Genomic DNA, 21,135 nt, shown 5'->3' with positions numbered 1-21,135 from the left:
CACAAGCGAGGCCAGGGATCGAACCCACATCCTCACGGACGCTATGTCAGGTTCTAAATCCACTGAGCCACAATGGGAACTCCAGCTGCCACCCATTTCTTATGGCAGCCTTGCAGGAAATTATTACTTATTGCCAGAGCCGCTCACAGAGCCGCTGCACAAGAGGAGCACCATTCGGGGGGCGGGGGGGGGGACTGAAAGGCCTGCCTCTCGTCATTTTGTTCTTGTTTCACCTGCATCCAGCTGCACTTCCACGAGAGCCTCTTTCTGGCAAATAACCATACCCTCAGGCCCCCTTATCTCGGTAACCACCTGTGAAGCTGGAGCCACGGGAACGGAGGGGCCTGGAAGCTCGGGAGCTTCCCAGAGTCACACAGGCGGCGCCAAGGAACAGTCTGGGCCCCTTCCCGTCGATGAAAGACCCAAGGGAAAATGGAAAAAATAAAAAAATCCCGCATGCTTTCTCTAAAAGAAGCTGCAGCGCCACATACGTGTTGACGGCCAAGGCTTCAGCTCTGATAAGACTGGGGGAAACGGTTGGTGGGTTAAGCTCTGACGTCCACAGATGAAAGAAAAGCATATTCAGCTAACGTGTGGAAACATCACGTAACAAACATAAAAAAACCTCAAGTTCAGATGATAAGCATGCAATTAAATAAGAAAGAGCCCCCCCCCCGCCCCAAGAACAGTAACCCTGGGATGGCTGAGCCCTCTCCAGGTGCAGGACCCAGGCTGGCACGGCCGCTCCCCCTCTTCTCTAGGAAGAAATGCAGACCAGCTCCCTTACCAAGAATGTGGACACTCCGTAAACCCCCACCCTGCACCCCAGAGGCTTCTCTACCAGCTACCAAAAAAGACCCAAAAATCCTGGCAAAGTTTGTACATCCCCCTAATACAACGCTCGTGGCCTCAAAGCCCTGCAGCATCCTTCACAAAGCTGCCCGTTACCCTTGGAGACCGTAGGATATGATCCGTGATAATGGAAACAGATCACACGTACAGGGGCCAAGGGATGGTGAGTTGCAATTAGTTCTTTTTTTTTTTTTTTTTTTTTTTTTGCTTGTTAGGGCCGCACCCGCAGCATATGGAGGTTCCCAGACTAGGGGTCGAATTGGAGCTGTAGCTGCCGGCCTACACCACAGCCACAGCAACACCAGATCCTTAACCCACTGAGAGAGAGAGGCAAGGGATCGAACCTGCAACCTCATGGTTCCTGGTTGGATTCCTTTCCGCTGCACCACGATGGGAACTCTGCAAATAGCTCTTCTTGAATGTTCAAGTTCGCTCTGCCTGGTTTTGAAAGGCTCCCTCTTGATAGCTCCCCAAAGGAGAAATCTTTTAACAAGGGAAGCTTCTAGGCTCACGACGCTTCTGCAGGAAGTATGTGCTAGAAACTCATGACCAGGGCGAGACAGAGACCTCCTGGGGCCCTGGCCCCACCCCTGGTGGTGGGCCCACCTCCTCTGTCTACGCCCTGCCGTCGCGATCTTGGCCTCCTCGGAGAAGCTGGGACGTCTCAGAGCACCGTCCCCCGGGCCGTGGGTTAAAGGAGCTGACCAACGGGGGCCAGGCTTACGGATTCAGCTCACTCCGTGTGTGCTTTGCAGGCATAGGGACAAACACACAAGAAGCCCCCCTGCTGGTCACATCCCAGGCCTTAAATTTGTTTTCCTAAAAGCAATCTTTTAATGAACTGGAGTGACCACACGGGAGGAGAATGTTATGGTATGAAATGACGTCACATGTCCTAAGCATCTGAAGTTTCGTAAAAGACGTTTACCAACGACAGCAGGGCAATGATTACCGGTGAAAACACCAGTTTCTCCGAAGGAAAATATTACCGGTGAAAAAACCCTGGGATTTTGAACGTCCCCGTGTGGAGATGCGGGAAACCCTGGACCGTGGGTTTATAACAAGAGTAAAAGCAACCTCCACCCCAAAAACATATTTTCATTACGAAACCAGCCCTCGGCGTTCCCGCCGTGGTGCAGTGGAAACAAATCTAACTAGTAACCAGGAGGTTGCGGGTTCGATCCCTGGTCTCGCTCAGTGGGTTAAGGATCCAGTGTTGCCGTGAGCTGCAATGTAGGTCGCAGATGCAGCTCGGATCTGGCGTTGCTGTTCTGTGGTGTAGGCTGGCAGCTACAGCTTCCACTGGACCCCTAGCCTGGGATCCTCCATATACCTCAGGTGTGGCCCTAAAAAGCAAGCCAGGAAGGAAAGATGCAAGGAAGAAACCAGCCCTCATTGCAATCATGGCTCATGACATCTTTGGAGGGAGGCAGTGCCTGAGCCCCTAATTCCTCCGGCTGGGGCACCCCCTCCAGCGCGGATCTGGGCTCCTTTAGAGACTGCTCTCATCACAGCTAAACCCCAGCCCAGGCAGCCTGCTCGCTGCCTGCCCACTGCTGGGTTCCGTGGAAACACCGTGTCTTTGCACCTCTCCATTCACCTGTGTCTGTCCCTGGACAGGGTCCCCAGACAAGGGCTCCTGCAGCCAGCACACCAGCCCTGACATGTGCTTCTATATGTCTCTCAACCTTCCTGTTCGATTCTTGACGTCGGAGCCAAGGCGTGCTCTTCCGGGTGAGGTTGGCCCGGTCACTCCAAACACGCAGGACCGAGAAAACCAGAAAGTCACCCTAGGTGACACCCACGTTTTCCCCGCTTCCTTCTTCTACTTCCAGCTGCCTCTGAGGAAGCCTCGTGATGAGCAGGACAGACGGCCCAGGGGCAAGGACCACCGAGAAAGAATCATTTAGCTTTTGCCACCATCAGGAACCTTCTGGCACCGTGTCAGATGTCACAGCTTGTCCTGCTTGCTTATGTAGCAACAGATTAGGAAATGCACTCCACGTGAGCTGACACGGCTTCGTCACCTATTTTTTGCTTCTTTGACAGTGTTACCACGCACCCTGTTTAGGCAAGGCTAAAACCAATCTCTCCCACGTGGACATCTCCGTAATCAAAACACTTTATGGATTGCTCTGTTTCATAGCTGGGCAGGATTTTTCTTTTAAATACTGGCATAGCTTGTAGTCAGTGGCACTTAAGACTCCCTGGAACACAGTAAATCCAAACATCTTTCTTTTGCCCCGTAGGGTAGAGACACGCTACAGCGCACACAGCTCTGGGACGTTAACCACACCCACAGGCAGCATCTTTCACTAAATAGATAATCCCATGTTGCACCTTCACCAAGAGACAAGTTCAAGAAAGAACGCCACGGCAAACTTGTAACATTAAATTCCTCTGAATGGGTCTTGACCATGACTAGCCCTTGGTTTCTTTAAAGTGTTTTGCTAGGAAATTGTCACATAAGTAAAATAATACACTGGAGACCAAGAAAACCAAAGAAAGACATTTTCCACACTCATGCTGTCTGTTCCTCCACGACACTCATTTTTCAAGGAACTTTCAAAGAAATGCCACCCAAATCATGCTATGCTGCATCCTGGGTTTTGGTGGAGAAAGACTTGGCCCAAGAAGCCCAGTGGGCAGCCGCGGACGGTGGTCAGACTTCCAAATTCCATCCAAGTTTCTAAACAGCCACAGTCCTCAGGAGATGAAACACGTACAGGAAAAGGGGAGGGGGGGGGAACTACCGAAACTTCCAGATGTCAATTCAACTGAGTTGACAAATCAGGGCAGATTCTGCTTTTCCTTCCTTCTTAAAAAGACAAAGTGAAAACCAGCCGCACGCAAACTTCCCCCTAGGATTTTGCCTGAAGGAGCAACAGAATGAGGTTCTCCTGGAGAGGAGAAAAACCTCCCTCACAGAAAACATGCTCATAGGGCCCCTCCCACCTTTTTGGGCGGGCACCTGCTGGGGGTCTGGAACCACCTGTCCTGGGGGGTGGGGGGGAGACCTTCCTGAGTGCCTGTAGTACTCACCTGTGCCTCTGGGGGGCCCCCTTCATCTCTGATCAGCAGCAGGTAGCTCTGGCCGTCCACAACGATCTCCTTCTTGAATCTGCCACCTGTGACACACACACACAGTCTTGTCACGCGGGGGAAGACAGGGCGTGAGGAGGGCACACAGACGTGGGCTTCGCTTGTGGAAAAATACACCCCAGGCTGTGGGCCTGGAGGCAGCCCTGCGTGGTTGGGGGCGGGGGGCTTCGTCTCTGTCTCCAGCAACCGCTGGATGGTGGGAGAAGGACTGAACTCAGATTTTAAAGTTCATCTTTACGAACCAGTGTTCATCTGCAGTGAGCACACACAGCCTCCACACGAAGCCAGGGGCAGGGTGGCTGGGCAAGGTGGTATATGTGAACGCAGGCTTTGTGTGTCAAGGCGGGACTTGGCTCCCCTGGGATGGCGCTGAGCCGGAGCTCGGAAACAGCACGAAACTGTCATTTCTGGGTGGGTTCACCAAACGGAACCGAATTGGCCGTGCTGAACAGGGGCCTGGTCTCCGCCACGCTGATAAATCCAGGGGCTGAGAATCTGTATTCTCCTCAAGAGAAACCCAGTTCTTGAAAGGAAAACATAGAAACAGCACGGGGATGGTGTGTCCGGGTTCACGGTTCACAGGTAGGGGGGGGGGCTCAACTACTAGACACAGGTTAGACAGAGACTACCGGATGCAAATCTCCGCACAGGAGGGGACAGCGGTGCAGCGGCGGACGGACAGCGTTAGAGGCCACGCGGGGTTAGCGAGAAACCACCCGGGGCCCCGCTTGGGCCTGGGGAGGGGGCGAGGGCCACGCAAAGGCGGCAGGGGCGGACCACGCGCCCACGCCGGAGAGATGCCTGAGCGTCCGCCCTAAGCACCCGGGTCGGGCTGCCAGCCCTCCAAGCCCTCCAGCGCCGGTTCCTCTGCCATTTCCAGAGACAAACGACCTTTCCACGTTCTGGGCTCCCAGCCCATCCCAGTCGCCCCTCACCAGGCTATGGTCTGGAGAGAGGGTCACAACAGTGCCGGCTCTCGTGTCAGCTCCTTGGCACAGAGGCTTTCCAGAACACCAGCGCACTCCAAACAACTGGAGGCTGGAGAACGCGGCCGGTGGAGTGTCCCCACCGGGCCCGGGGGCGCCACGTCAGTCTCTTGCCACCCGGAGTCACCTTGGGTTCTCCACTATAGGGACCCCCTGCTAATGGGGACCTTCCATGCCAGCGCCCGAGAATAAGCAACTAGAGCCTCCATCCTACCCCTAAAAAGTGTCGGAGGCCTGCACGACAGGCTGGGGCAGGCCCGCTGCGATGGACCCTCTGGACGCGAGCGCACGCCCTGTCCACTCTCGCCCTGCGCTCCAGCCTGGGCACCGTGTAACAGGCAAGAAGCACGGACTTAAGCAGCTAGCACTTCCCAACACGAAAACAGATAAAGTCTCATTTCGATCCCGCCAACACCGAGAAAAGAAGGCAGTCGATGGAGAAGATGGGAAAGAAACACGGAGAAAACCATGTCTGACGAAGGATGTGACAGAGCGCGCGCACGCTGGACCCGCCAAGGGAGGCGCGCTCTGCGCCTGCGCTTCAAGCAGTGGGCGGATCCGCCCTGATTCAGGGTCCCTGCGCCCCCGCAGCTCCGCAAACACACCCTGACTCCCAGCATCCGAGTGCACATCCGTGGAGGCCAACCCTGGACTGATGAAGTCGGGTTCCACCTCCAGGAGACTGCACAGCTGCCCTGGCTCTGCACAGCGGCCAGTTCCTCACTCGTCTGAGGGTCTCCAAAGCAGGAGGGGAGCGGTGGCCCTGCCCCTGTGTCTGCCTGGGTCCATGAAACGGCAGACCCTCCAGCCACCCCCACGCCCACCACCCATCTCTCGGGAATGAGGCCCAATGCTGCTCCCTGGGTCACTGTGCCCTCGCGTGTCTTCCGCGTAAACACCTGGCCGCGTCTCACTGCTGTTCTTTCATGCTTTTGCAGAGTCACATTCACAAGTTACGGGTCTATGTGGTTGAATCACAGTTTTGAAGTTAAGGATCTGCAGACCTCCTTCTGCTCCTCTGCTTCCCTCCAAGCAAAGGCCGTGGGACCTCATTTTCATCAGCTCCAAAAGGAGTGATTCGCTCCTCCACCTCTAAGGCCCCTTCCAATTCTAAAATCACTTTACGACTCCAAGATACGTACTTAGTATGTCTTTTCAATATTGTACGATGCCAAATATTAGACACTTGCAACGAATCTGTATAATTCTTCTGGTGTTATATACACATCGAGAAACAAAAACACTACAAATGCATTTGCTGTGAACCCAAAGATTTGATAATTAGCGGAGTTCCCGTTGTGGCTCAGTGGGTTAAGAACCAGACATCTTATCTATGAGGATGCAGGTTCCATCCCTGGCCTCACGCAGGGGATTAAGGATCCAGGGTCTTCCGTGTAGGTTGCAGATGCGGCTCATATCCATGCTGCTGCGGCTATGGTGTCGGCCAGCAGGTGCAGCTCCAATTCCGCCTTTAACCTGGGAACTTTCGTGTGCCACAGGCGCAGCCAGCCCTTTAAAAAAAAAGAGAGAGAGGAGTTCCCGTCATGGCGCAGTGGTTAACGAATCTGACTAGGAACCATGAGGTTGCGAGTTCGATCCCTGGCCTTGCTCAGTGGGTTAAGGATCCGGCGTTGCGGTGAGCTGTAGTGTAGGTGGCAGGCATGGCACAGATCCCGCGTTGCTGTGGCTCTGGCGTAGGCCGGCGGCTACGGCTCTGATTCGACCCCTAGCCTGGGAACCTCCACATGCTGTAGGAGCGGCCCAAGAAATGGCAAAAAGACAAAAAAAAAAAAAAAAAAGAGAGAGAGAGAGAAATGTCTGATTAATTCAAAAAAATTCAACCAGGTGATTAAGCACCCAGACTGTGAGAAAGTAAGAAAATGATTAATAAAGCTTACATATAAAAATTAAACACCTACTGCTGCTTGAACATCAGCAGCCTCAGGGGGAACAGAACCAGGGGGTACTGGAGACACACAGCCCTGCAGGCAAGCAAAGGAAATCTTTAAAACGTTTGCTTCCTACAGTTCACTCTCTTTCTCTCTGTCCCTCTCTCTTTCTAAATTTCATGGCCACACCCACAGCATATGAAAATTCGCAGGCCAGGTGCTGAGTCTGAGCCACAGCTGCCACATATGCCACAGCTTCAGCAATGCTGGATCCTTTAACCCACTGCTCCTGGTCAGAGATCAAATCTGCACCTTGACAGTGACCCCAGCCGCTGCAGTCAGTCTCAACCCACCGGGCCAAGTGGGAATGCCACTTTATTTTTATTTATTTATTTACTTTAGCCGCACTTGCAGCAATTGGAAATTCCCAGGCCATGGATCAAATCCATGCCACAGCAGTGGCATGAGCCACTGCAGTGACAATGCCAGGTCCCCAACCTGCTGGCACCACAGGGAACTCCTCCACAGTTCACTTTAGAAACACAAAGGGAAAAAAAGCTTGGGGTGCAGGCGTAGGTAGCACCAAGCTGGTCTGCATTCATCAGGAGCCACCCTCCCAATACTTTAAGTTCAAACCCACCATCCCATCCCAGCCATTAGACCTTTTGCTACCGAAATCTGTACAGGACACCACCAAACTTTACATTCAATTTCGACTTTAATGGAGATTTTTAAATGCCTATTTGATAATCCAATTTCCAATTACAGTGGTCCCTCAGTATCCACGTGGCACTGGTTCCAGGACCCACAAGAATATCAAAATCTCTTATTTAAAATGGCATAGCAGGAGTTCCCATCATGGCTCAGTGGCTAACAAACCCGACTGGTATCCAAGAGGACCCAGGTTCGATCCCTGGCCTCGCTCAATGGGTTAAGGATCCAGCGCTGCCCTGAGCTGTGGTGTAGGTCACAGACGCAGCTCAGATCCCGAGTTGCTGTGGCTGTGGTGTAGGCGGGCAGCTACAGCTCCGATTCGACCCCTAGCCTGGGAACTTCCAGGAGGGTATGGCCCTAAAAAGACAAAAGAGATGAATAAATAAAATGGCATAGTATTTTCACATAACCTACACACATCCTCCTGGATTCTTTAAATCACCTCCAGATTACCTACAATATCTAATATAGTGTAAATGCCATGTACAGTCCTAAGTACCACATAAATGCCACATAAATAGTTGCTAAGATGAGACAAATTCATGTTTTGTTTTTAGAGACTTCCTGTAATTTTTTTTCTCTTTTTTGGCCGAATATTTTCGATCTGTGCCTGGCTAAATCTGGGATGTGGAACTACCGGGTGCTGGCTGTACATCCGTGCAGGTCTATTTTCTCCAGCTCTGTATTTCTAGCCCTTAATGCACAGTCTGGCCCACAGCCCACACTATAAACTTGTTACAGGAATGGCTGTCAACCTTCTCTGACTGCCAGATACTATTACATAATCTTAAACTGCCTCAGGGATAATTTTATTTTTAGAAAGTGTACCCAAACCTGACCCCTGTATTCGGAGCCAGTGACACAAGTTTGGCACCAACCACCTGTGCAGAGGTGTGCAGGGCCCCACGGGCAGCTGCCTGCCCTCCGAGTCCACGGGCCACCTGGGTCCTATACCTGTGATAACATCTCCACGGGAAGGGAAAACAGAGGCCCCTTCTGACTGAAATCCATCCCTCCCAAAGATGCGGTGAAGTCGGCAGAGATAAACAGCACTGCCTTAGGTATTCAGCCAATAGGCAGAGATGGGTGGAGAGAAGCAGGTTCATTTCAGGGCTTGATGTTTTTGCTGTTGTTGCCTTTTCAGGGCCGCAGGTGCGGCATATGGAGGTTCCCAGGCTAGGGGTCGAGTAGGAGCTGGGGCTGCCGGCCTACACCACAGCTGGAGGAAACGCTGGGATCCTTAACCTTCGGATCAGGCCAAGGATCAAACCAAGTCCTCATGGACACCAGTCAGGTTCGTTCCTGTGGAGCCACGACGGGAAGCCCAGGGCTTGATTTTCTTAACTGAGTTTTGCTGGACAGGGGAAGGGCTGCTTCCACCTCATCCTTCCCGTCGGGACCCAACCTCCCCTCCAACTTATTACATTCCTGGTTCCCCCAAAGGCTAGTTTTCAGAGTTTCCACAAACCTGCCCTGGTTGCCTTTGTTTGCCCTTGAGCTTACATTCTTAGGTGAGTCAAAGCCTTCATTTCTTCCAGAAATGGGTAACGGATGGACCAGAACGCACCCCACCAAGAACAGAGATGCCGACAGGGATGTGCCGTGACTCGCACTCCAGGAAGAAGAGGTCAGTTGTTGTGTTTTTAGTATCTTGAAGAAGAACTTAAGGGTAACCAATTCCTCTCAAGGCTTCAAGGTCAAGGTTTCAAGGTCACCCCCCTGAATCCTGGCCTCATGCTGTGGGGAGCCGTTTGGAATCTGGGATGCTGGCGTAGGTGCTATTTCGACTCGGCTGGGTAGGATGGATCTGCAGTGAAGCCCCCCTCAACACAAGGTCTGTCTATACCCGAGAGGTATCGCCATCTCACCTGCGTTGGCATTTCTGCTTTAAGGGGGAAAAAGAGAAAAACGAATTCTCATTTAAAAGAAAAAGTGTTGTTGGCAGTAAACCCTCCAAGAGACGTCTGACTTTTCTGTCGCTGTCTTTCTGGCTCACTGGGCTGAAGGCTGCTAACACATCCTTACGGTCCCACAGCAGCGCCCCAGGGAGCAGCAAGCCTTATGATACTTTGGAGTTTCGAGAGCCCTTCTCGTCCCACGTCACGGCCATTATTCCTCACGGCATCTTGTGATACAGAAGCCCCGTCAACACCCGCATCTACGGGGGTGGAAGAGAAGTTCTGACACCGACTGACACCCCCGCAACCAGGAGACCGCAGCGTGAGCCCCAAACCTAGACGCGCTGACGGACTCTCAGCTCTCGTCTCCTCCACGTGCATTTCTGCTAAGACCGTTCATGACACACACTGTCCACAGTGGCGGCGGGGAGGGGCAGTTCTTACTCCACTTACGACGCCAGAAAGGAGCTGTCTTCAGCTCCAAAGACCTTCCCCACGCGTAAGGAACTGCAAAGAAAGAGACCTGCCCATCACTGTCTCACGTTTCACCTGCGGGAATCCATCTTTAGTTCTCCATGCACAAGACAAGGCTGCCTGTCATTCTTGAGGTTAAAACTGCACTAGAGCACACCATTTCCCATCAGCAAGGGGCGAGGCACTGGTCCAGCCCAGATCGCCCAGTCCAGCTGCTGTGACCCTTCCCACAGGTACAGGCTGGCCCTGTATGTGGTCTCCACCACAGGGAGCATCCAAGTCTCTTGGGAGGCATGGTTTAGAGGCTCTTGGCCTTTACTTATTTATTTATTTGGTCTTTTTAGGGCCGGGACCTGTGGCATATAGAAGTTTCCAGGTTAGGGGTTGAATCAGAGCTACAGTTGCCAGCCTACCCCACAGCCACAGCCACATCCACGCCAGATCCGAGCCCCGTCTTTGACCAACACCTCAGCTCAGGGCAAGGCAGGAGGCTTAGCCCACTGAGCGAGGCCAGGGACTGAACCCATGTCCTCGTGGATACTATTTGGGTTTGTACAACAGGAACTCTGAGTTTTTCACTTTTTTAAGTGGTAATTTTTAATGTTTCATCAGGGCCATTCCCAAGTGAAACAGGCTTTTTTTGGCCACAGTGTGCAGCTCAAGGTGGGATCTCAGTTCCCAGACCAGGGACTGAACCCAGGCCACAGTGGTGAAGGTGCTGGATCCTAACCACTAGACCACCAGGGAACTCCCAAGGTTCTTGTCGTTTTTAATATTTGTCTAAAACTTTCTTCTTACTTAGCTCCGTGATAAAATAGAGACTCTACAAAGCGCGTTGTTTTCTAACTTACAGCCGGAGGGGTGAAAGGAATCCACCGAGGAGAACTATTACGCTTTTTATTTCTCCCAGGGAGAACAGAAAAAAATTTAATCGTGCATGTGCCAGCAATTTTTAAAAATTAATCTTGCTTTTTTAACTTTGATAAAAATCCTGAGTCAGGTATCTATTACCGAGGTTGTGAAAACGTTTCGCATCCTGACATTTAAAAGGAATTTGGGATCCTATGTTACTTTTACCCCGGGGGGGACAAAAGTTTTCATTGGCAACATATTTGTTTACCAAATTTAACCAAATCTGACTTTATTTCCTCTGCCAAGTTTTAAAAAGTCTTACGTCGTTTGGGGGCGTGGCGGGGGGAGACTACTATAAAAACAACCTACCAGTAAGGACCCGATTACTGCATGGTAACCGCGAGGCAGTTCACGGGGTAAAACGCTCAGGGCTGCCACTTGGGGTGAAATCAAGGAGGACTCAGCACCCAGGCCGGGGTGTCTAATGGCTTAATTTCACCCAGACCTGGGCAGAATAAAGAGGGAAGATGAGGAAAGACTTCAACGTTCCCGGGTAAGATGAAAATCTGAACTTCGTTACGACTGAACTCCCTTTCTTCCGTTTCTAATAAAAGGAGGCGGGAGAAGTGAACACCAGAAAAAAAAAAATCACGGTCCACCAGGAGAAGCAAAGCTTCTTAACCAGCCTGGGGCTCACTGGCCTGGGGAATACAAAGGCGGACGCTAGAGCTGGGTGCTGAGGGGCTCCCGAACCCAAGGGGGCCGGGGCCCTGCGGAGAGGCAGCCAGGAGGCCCTGCAAAGGCTGTCTGGAGGCAGAGCGCCCCCCAGACCACAGGAGGGGACCCCGAGGGGAGGGACAAGACCCTTCCATGCCCCACGGGGGACAGGCAACCTGGTGAAGGGCATCCAGCAGGTGCCTGGGGAGGGCAGTGCCCTGCTGTAACCTTCGTGCAGAGGTGATGCCCTCAAGAGGCCGAAGACACTGGTGTCTCACAATGATTCTCAGGGTAAATGACAGCCGGCCTTGGTCTCCTGTGTCCACGGTTGTAAAAACCTCGTCCAGCATTCGTCTGCGCCTGAAAATTGTGCAACCTCGAGAGCAACCTGCTCTGGGACGTGTCCCACCTTCTCGTGACGGTCAAGGCGGGCACACGTGCGGTGACAACTTTCTGTGGGCCGCGAGTCGGTTAAGCAATGACAAGCGAATAGGTAAGCAGCCGAGTCTTGGGGCTGTCACAGGGCATTTAGTGCTAACCAGCCTAGGGGCGCCTACCTGAACGGGTCTATGGAATGAGAGCGGCTGCTTCCATTGATTCAATCTGGAATTTCAAGAGCCCACTGTTGCTACCCTTCAGTGGTTCTGGATCTAGTTAACGGAAGAAGACCTTGAACTGGCAAGTAAGGTGTATATATGTGTACATGCACATACGAACATACATACACACACACACGTGTATGTATACACACCTACATATGTGTGTGTACACACATGTAGTATGTCACCTGTGTAGCTCAGGTTGTCCTAACATCAAGCAAATAAAAGCAAAAATTAATTGCATGAAAAGGCAGACAGAAAACTGAGATGGGGACCCCAAAGCCCTATTTTCTGTTCATAAAAACTGCTTCCTTGTCTCTGATAAGGGGTCAGAAATTTATAAACGAGAACTCGTGCAAGTTTATTCATCACGACGTATCAGAGATCTACGGAAATCACTTTGTACCAGTGGGACTGCTGCTCCAAAAAGAAACCGGAAAACTGATGTTTGAGGAAGTGGTTTGTTGCCCAATGTTACAGTCAACTTCCTGACATCTTAACTTCCAAGAACTTTGAGGGAAATGTCAATTAGCAGCTTAACACATGAAACCCATTCAGAGGTCTCGCCTCCAAATGCAATCTTTTCTTTTTTTGTCTTTTTGTTTTTTTCTAGGGCCGCACCTGAGGCCTATGGAGGTTCCCAGGCTAGGGGTCTAATTGGAGCTGTAGCCGCTGGCCTACGCCAGAGCCACAGCAACGCAGGATCTGACCAGCATCTGCAACCTACCACACAGCTCACGGCAATGCTGGATCCTTAACGCACTGAGCAAGGCCGGGGATCGAACCCCAAACCTCATGGTTCCTAGTCGGCTTCGTTTCCACTGCGCCATGACGGGAACTCCCAAATGCGATCTTTTGAAGACCAAGATAAACAGGGGAAGCCTGGGCAGGTGGAGGCTGGATGACCTGGACCAGCCTCCAATCATCCACATCCAGGGACAGACCCAACGGCACTTTGATGAAGTTTTATTAGCTCTTTCCCACCAGAAACACTAAAATTGCTGTAAAATAGCCTTATCCCAATAAAACATCCTCCGTAGTCACAGCTGCAGAATCTCAGATACTGCAAAGATTAAAGTATGCCCAGCCCTATCAGCAGCCCCAGAGAGCAGGCAGGTCCTGGAGCCCAAGGCATCCTTTGCCTGCGGAGATGCCCAAAGGACAGGGGGTGCTCTGGAAAGGGAAGCCAGGTCCCCGCTGGCCTCAGTCACGCTCCAGGTGTGATGCCAGCCCCTAGGCCTGTCGCCTGTCCACTCCTCAGGGGCTTGACTGGAGTTTAAGCTCGGACCCCAGGCCCACTCCTGCTGCCCTGGTTGCACACCCTCAGACTTCCCTGCAAGGCTGTTTTTGGAGGTTAAACCCACCCTCCCACCTCCGAGTTCACACTCTCCTCCACCGACCTCAGTACTTTCCCCAACAGCTGCTCCAGGGACAGGCGGTGGCCGCCACTGCCCAGCACTCAGGAGATGTGGTGACCCGAGGTCCTTCTGAGGCCCCTGAACCTGGCTGCTGAGCCGCTAGGTGGCAGTGGTCCTTTCAGGACAGCAGTGCGTGTGTGTGGCCGGGGCAGGGGTGGAATACGTGCAGAGGAAGCAGCCCATGGCCACCCACCAAGGTCAACCTCTGAGTCGGGTGAATTTGAGCCGCTCGGGGAGCCCCTGGTGCCTCAGTTTCCTTAAGTGAGAACTCCAATAGCACCTGCACCGGCCTTGGTGGCCCCAGCGAGGGGCAGGAGTAGGCCCGGGTCCGCTGTCAGGCTCCCCGAACCGTACAGGGGCCTCAGAAACACCAACTCACAACTGCCATGGCACAGGGACAACGCTGTGACTTCCCAGGGGGAACCACCTGCTGAGGGAGGGTTCCAAGGTCAAATTCAAGGACAAGGAAGCAGCAAGACCACGGCGAGCAGAGGAGGAAACGTGTGTGTCTTGCTCACAGATGCCCACATGAAAACCCGCTAATGCGGTCATAATTCCACGCCTTCTGGAAGATCGGGGTAGTAGTCTTTTCTGCAAGTCGAAACAGCTCTTGAGATAGCAAGTCTCGGATGGGGCCTCCGGGAGCACGTCCCCGAAAGTCTCAGTACCCATCAAGTGTAGGGGGTCTAACCTCAGAGCAAGGGACAGAGGAACCAAGGGGGGAGGGTCTGCTGGACCCTCGGCCGGTGACAGTTTGGCTCTCTCGGTACCTGTGAGAGGTCTCCCACGGGCTCACCCTGCCCACTGGTCAGCTCCGGACCGTGGCAGTAAAACCTCAGTCTCCGGACCCAGCCATCAGCAAGGACAGAGCCCGCCCCGTCACGGGCTCGGCACAGCGCTGGGCCAGGCACACAGGGAACAAGACAGAACCTCTGACTGTCAACCTCTTTCTGCAGCTGGAGAAAGAGGGAGCTGGGAGTATAGGGGGTGCTGGGAGCAGAGACAGCCTGAGCCCCACAACCTACTGGGAACCCACCCAGCGGATGGGTGGCGGGCTGTCTTGGGGTCAGTCCTTGGAAGGAGGGAACAGGCCCTTCATATAAAATCTACCAGCCAGGCAGACCTGTGGGGTCAGTTCTGACCCCTGCAACAAAGCACACGGCGCAGGAAAAGAGTCACAGGAAGGCCTCGGCTTCCCAGGGCGCAGACGCTGTGTTTCCGCCAGGCTGCAGTGGTCCAGCAACGGTGCAAGCATCACGTCTCAAAGAACACCGTGCAGGCCTTCATTTAAAAATACCACTCAGGAGTTCCCGCCGTGCTCCGTGGTAGCAAATCCAATGAGAACCGCGGGATCGATCCCTGGTCTTGCTCCGTGGGTTAAGGATCCAGCGTTGCCGTGAGCTGTGGAGTAGGTCACAAACACGGCTTGGAACCTGCATTGCTGTGGCTGCGGTGTAGGCCGGCACCCGCAGCAGCTCCCATTTGACCCCTAGCCTGGGAACCTCCATATGCTACAGATGCTGCCATTAAAAAAAAAAAAAAAAAAAAAAAAAAAAAAGGATAAAGAGAATACTACTAAAAATTCAGACCATCATCTGAGCCTTCAGTGAGTGATAATCTTTCTGCTGGTAGAGGGTTTGAAATATGGCAAGAATTATCAAAAAGTGATACAGAGACGCAAAGTGAGCAAATGCTGTAGGAAAAAAAAAAGGCACCAACAGACTCGCTTAGTGCAGGGCTGCTTTGAACCTTAAATTTGTTTTTTTCTTATTCTCCTAAAAAGTTTTTTTTTTTTTAAAAAAAGCAGTATCTGAGAAGTGCCAATAACATGAGGTCTGCCTGTGTAACCAAAGAAGACAGCTGTCTGCTGGAGACGTTCCAACACCCACTGCTGTGGGCGGCTCGAACATTCCAGCATCTACCATGGTCTCTGAAACAGTCTGGTGGTAACTGGGATACATTTAGTCATGCACATTTGTTTCCTTGGGGGAAAATGTACTTAAGGTTGTTTTATTTTTAATATTCTGTACACTTATTTTAAGCGTGAAAAAGGATAAATTATAAAAAGTACAGCAGATGCAGGAGAAAGAGCCCAGGTGGAGCCACATCCCACCACCTGCAGTCGGAGGGGTGTCCACAGGTGGGAGCCTCAGAAAGGTGACTGTGAAACGCGCCCACCAGCAGAAGCCAGCGGTTTGGAAGGTTGTGCAGCTAAGAGGACACAGGCAAATGGTCTCTTACTGAGTCCCTCGGGCTTTTTCGAAACGGCTATTTCCCCCGTGAAAATGGTCTTTTTATTAAAGAAAATAATTTGTGCGGGGCAAACTAGTTTTGAATACGCAATTGTAGAAGGAACGTGTCCAAGTTTTGGCTTTGGAACTGTCTGTTCAGACACACGTCTCTGGATATAAAGCAGGTGTTTGTCTCAAGACACGCCAACAGGGCGGTGGTTGTGCGACTGGACCATATGGAGAAACCCAGAAACCCGCTGCAGTTTAAGACTTGATGTGTGGACACACTGCAGAGCAGGGGGGACCAACTGTCTCCGAGAAGGGCCACCAAACAGTAAACGCTTCAGGCCTTGCGGGCAGGAGCCTTGTTTCTGCGGGGGGTTGTTTTTGTTTATTTATTTTTTACGAACCTTTAAAAAGGCAGCAATCCTCTCGAACTCCTGCAGGAGTGGCTGTGGGAGGGCCGGCTCACCTGTGCTATTTCTGCAGAGGTCACAGGGACACAAGGCACTCACTGTGGGACTGTCAGCTTCCATTTCCTGGGCAGACAGGGGTTTCGCGGGGCGTGGGGTCGGGGGGAACCCTCTTTGGAAAGGTCTCATCCCTCGGGAACCGGTGGAAGCATTTCGCAGAAGGGATCCAGCCAGGTCCTGTCCCCAGGTCCTGGTCCCCATCCTAGAGGGAGCTCTGGTATCTGGGGACAGCAGCCTGTACAATGGACACCACCAAGCCCTGCAGCAAAGCTTGCCTTTGGGCTGGCAGGAAACAGGACCCTGCCTCAGGTGTGGGCGTGCCTGCCTGTCTGTCTCTCTCTTGGGTGGACTTGAGTGCAAGTCCTGCCAGACCCAGGAGCTCCTGCATCCAGACCTTGGCACACACTGGGCTTCCCTCTACTACTGGTGCAGCCGGGCTCCTGCCCAAGTCAGAACGCAGGCCAGGGCACAGCCTACAGCCAGTGTTTCTTAGGACTAATAAGCTGCCGCCCCTCCCGATGGGGCAGCAGAGGGCCTGTGTCCCTCTCCAAAGCCCGGTGCTGGCATGAGGACTGCCAGGAGCCCTGAGGCCCCTCAGCATCCTCCTACCCTCAAGGGCAGAGGCAGAAGCACACCCAGCCTGGGGCACCTGGAGATCCTGCTGGCATGAGGCGAGGTCACACCACGCCCCCACCCCCTCCGCACACACTCTTCACTTCCAACACACTTAGCCACGCAGGTGGCCCTCGAAGGGCCGTGCCACTTTCTTCGTTTGTGGTCTCGCTGGTTTGTGATGCAGCCAAACAACAAGAACAGGGGCTCAGAAAAGGATCACATGCTGCCCACACATGCTGTCCCTGCGGGCAGCAGCTTGCAGAGGCAGGGCAGGCATGACCCTCTGCCACACGCAAGGCTCCTCCTGAACCGAGACCCTGGCTCAGAACCCGTCCCCACACAGGTCGCCAGGGGGCCGGCTGTGATGATGAAAGATGACACTGGGAGCCGAATCTGGTTCCCACCGCTGACCTGGGTCAGCCGTCGAAGAATTCCCTCAGCCAGACCACCGCAACCATGTCAGCTGTCGCCTTTGTAGGTGACGGGGAACTGAACGTGCTGTGCACACACACGCACGCGCACGCACACCCAGTCGGTCCCAGTCCTCCTTGGATCCGGCTCCCTCGACACCCCAGCTCTCGGGGCGGGGTCCTGGCTCCTGCATGACGTGCCTGCGGGGAGCACAGCGTGGTCGCCCTCATCACCGCAGATCCCCCCCTGCCATTCTTTTCAGGGACGTGGCCTGTTCAGCAGCCGGTGTTTAACTTCTCCTCTGTCCCCCGCAGGCCCTGGCCCCAGGGGGCCGCCGTGACCCCGAATGGAAGGCTGCAGGTACAGCTCTAACGCCCAGCCAGCGTGACTTACGGGGTCATGGACAGGATGTGACGTCTTCCCCCAGCAGCTGTCCCGTCTCCCACCGGCCACGGAACATGGGGGCCACACTTTCCCGTCAACACCAGGGCCCATCTGGAACGTACGCCTCTCACCCGATCCGCAGCCGCGGGCACTGCCCACCCCGCACGCCCTTCTCTGCCCACCCTGTGGTCGGCTCGCCTCAGCTGAGGACTGGCCGTGAGTCTTCGACCTCTCCCTGCCCCCCAGGACCAATAAAACAGGTGGGGGAAGAGGTGAGATGGTAGAAGCCAGAGGAAGAGCTGCCAGAGGCAGCAAAGAGGGGCGTGCCAACAGCACCCACTCATCCAGTCGCGGGGGCGGTGTCCCCTGCATAAAGGGCGACAGGCCTTTACAAAGACCCTGCGGGTGACAACTCAGAAAATGTGTGCGACTTGAGCAAGGCCCATCAGAGCTGCCTGAGTCTTCTGCTCTTGCTGCGGAGAAAAACACTCAACTCTTCATCCCCAGCAGGCATGAGCCCTGGGGACCGAGCGGTCCTGAGGCCGCCGAGAGCTGCCGGGCACCGAGCAGGGAGACCCAAGGAGGCAAGGCAGGCTCCTCACCAGTCCACGTGGATCAGTGGACGAGGGTCCTTCCTAAGCTCTAAATCCATCCCTTGAGCTGCTCCAAGTACGGGAGTTAATAAGCCCCCCTTTCCATTGAAGGTTAGTTAAGCAGGTCATCTCCTGCAACCAGGAGAGTCCACACTATGGCAGAGAACACGGACCCTGCGGCTTCGAGGTCAGCTGCCTGGGCAGGTGGGGACTGGTTGGCTGCCAGCGAGATGGTGCAGTCAGGGCCCAAGGACGTGGGCAGATGCAGCAACAGAGGAAAACAGAGAAGACACTTGCTCATGGTTCAGCTTTGACAGAGGCAGTGACAGTTTTCCAAGAGGCAATAAAGTCATGCACTTTAAGCTCTAAAAACCACCTTGCGGGAGTTCCCTGGTGGCTTGGTGGGTTAGGGACCCAGCATTATTATGGCTGCAGCTTGAGTCAGCTGTGGCATGGGTTTGATCCCTGGCCTGGGAACTTCCACATGCCACGGGTGCAGCCAGCAACAACAACAACAACCCTTTGGAGTTAAAATTTCTCTAGAAAAAATGACTAGTAATTGCGAAGGTGCGACTTTCCAGACCTCTCCTTTTTCCTATTCCAGAAATGGGTGTGTAACAACCTCTGAAGTCCTGAGGCGCCTCAGGGAAAGCAACAGTTGTGTCCACAGCCTGCATTACACTGTTTTGGGCTTTGGTGACTCCAGTGACATGGACGGGCATCTGTGGGCATCCTGGGCCCCGGGAACGCTGCCTGGCAGAAGCCAGCAGGCACAGAGTCTCAGCTGACCAGGTGGGACCCAATACCTTGAATTAGTCATTCATCCAGAAGCCTCTTCTCCCTGGAATGCACACGCTGACAGCAGGCGCAGCGCCCAGCTCTCAGTAGGCCCTCGGTTTCTTGCTGAATCAATTATAACAATACAGGACGAGGTGTTCCGAGTTCCAAACAACCAATTCAGAAACACATTTTGTCCTGCCAGTTTTGTCAGTGCCAAAAACAGAACCTCCTTATTCTCACTTTACAGCTTTCTTCTTCTTGCTCAAAATAAGTAGACCCTGCTTCTCTGTAATTATTCCTTTGACGTTCTAGGGATAATTTTAGTATCCTTCACCTAGTGTAGGCATTATCACCTGACCCTCCAAAGGGCTTATGTGTGAGGGGACAGAGTTACTAGACTGGTATAAAGATGAGGACAATGATGAGAGGCGAGGCTATTTCTAGGGTTAGCATGTGAAATAATGAAAGATGGCTGATCAGACTTGTGCTTTATCTATTAAGCTAATCTATCAGCAGGCTCATAACTGTAAGGTTTCCGATAATCCTCATTTAAAAAAAAAGTATCATACACTTATCACTTGGTTGCAAGTAACATGCAAAATTATGTTGAAAACCTTAACTGGCTAGATTTCAAAACTACTCCAATTTTATTAGCGTTTACAGACTGTGTTCGTTGGAACATTAAACAGCACCCAAGGACGTGTTTAGAAATAAGCCTGACATCTGTTGAGCAGTGGTAGCTGACAAAATTTTTTTTTTAGGTTTATTTGATTTGGAAAGGGTCTTTGGAGCTGACAGTTTAAATGTATTTCATGTGTCCCAGAAAATAAGGCTGCTATTTACCACATGGCTTGTTTCTAAGAAACGAAGTAAACATTCATTTTTTTAAAAAATGATTTAAGATGCACATGCTCCTGAAAACGCTTTTACTACCCTGATGATGGACACATCTGCCTGAAAACCATTTTAGGCAGAGTCCTGAGGGGATGTGGCAAGACTAACAGAAGGATGTCCAGCTCGCGGTGACCTGGCAGCCGGCAGGCCCCTGTCACCGGAGGAAGGGACCCCCAGATCCATGGCCGGCATGTGACATCCCAGCTGGGAGCAGGCAGAGCACAGTGGGAACCCCAGGCCAGTTACCCTGAAAACCACACGCTGAGCCACGTCCCACCAGGGAAGCCCCTGACAAGGCACGGCAGCTCACATGGCACCGCCACCCCGGCTGTGACAGAGACCTCACCAAGCTCAGCCCCCACCTACAACACCGGGGTGGGGCCAGCCCACTTGGAAGTCCCTAACTTTCTCTAGTCTCCAAATGACACAATTAGGTCCCAGGTATCTGTCTGCAGGCATGACCTGAGCTTTACTGGAAGCTGCCAGAATAACCACACGCATGGAGAGATGACCTCAGGCATATCAGAAACCAGCCTGAGCTTGGCCAGGGCAAAGGACGCCTAGAGCCCGAGCAGAGAGGAGCGGATCTCACTCCCGACAGACAGGAGGTCCTGAAGCCACAGCCGTGGGACCTGCCGGGGCAGCGGGGCTCCACCTGGGAGAGAAGGTTCGGGAGCAAAGGGGCAGGGCCCACGTCCCTGAGCCCTCGCTCTCTGCCAGCGGCCCCAGCGGAGTCTTGTACCCACTCACACTCTTATTGGCCCCTACGACCCCTGGGAAGCAGAGAAGGGTAAGCTGAGATGCAGGGGCTGCGTCGCTCACCCACAAGGGGAGTAAGTGCCTGAGGCAGGCGGGGAACCCGGGCTTCGACAGCCCCGGGCAAGTGCGGCCTGACACGGAGGCCTGGGGCTCCGGGCAGGGGTGTGCGGCCTCCAGCCCTGAGATCCCGCACTTGAGGACTGGCTCCAGCTTCTTGGCAAGACACGCCAGCTCCCGGACTCCAGCGTGCTCCCTTCTGGTCCTGGTCGCTCCCACTCCTCCCCCAAATCACTCAACCCTTCCGCACCGCCCTGGAGCCCACAGTGGGCAGACGCACTGGGCACTTCTATGTCCCTTCCCAGCATGCGAGCCAGGTCTTCCTTCCCATGAAACCTCCCTGTCTTGATCAAATTCCGTGCATCCCGATGAGCCACACGAACCAGAGAACAATTGAAGAGATGGGAATACCCGGAGTATTTCCTACTACCCAGGCT

General features: G+C 53.3%; 1 protein-coding gene across 11 annotated transcripts in view; it reads right to left on the bottom strand.

Moving 5' to 3' along the window:
- AGAP1 (ArfGAP with GTPase domain, ankyrin repeat and PH domain 1) overlaps positions 1-21,135 on the bottom strand; it is a 556,723-nt gene that overhangs the window by 341,486 nt on the left and 194,102 nt on the right. For all 11 annotated transcript variants that reach the window (XM_021075538.1, XM_021075539.1, XM_021075540.1 and 8 more), the window contains one exon: positions 3,895-3,980. In XM_021075538.1, the coding sequence (XP_020931197.1) occupies positions 3,895-3,980 (86 nt within the window). The remainder of the gene's footprint in view (positions 1-3,894; positions 3,981-21,135) is intronic.

Source organism: Sus scrofa, chromosome 15 (genome assembly GCF_000003025.6).
Source record: "Sus scrofa isolate TJ Tabasco breed Duroc chromosome 15, Sscrofa11.1, whole genome shotgun sequence".
Lineage (NCBI taxonomy): Eukaryota > Metazoa > Chordata > Mammalia > Artiodactyla > Suidae > Sus > Sus scrofa.
This window is presented reverse-complemented; position numbering and strand designations above follow the sequence as displayed.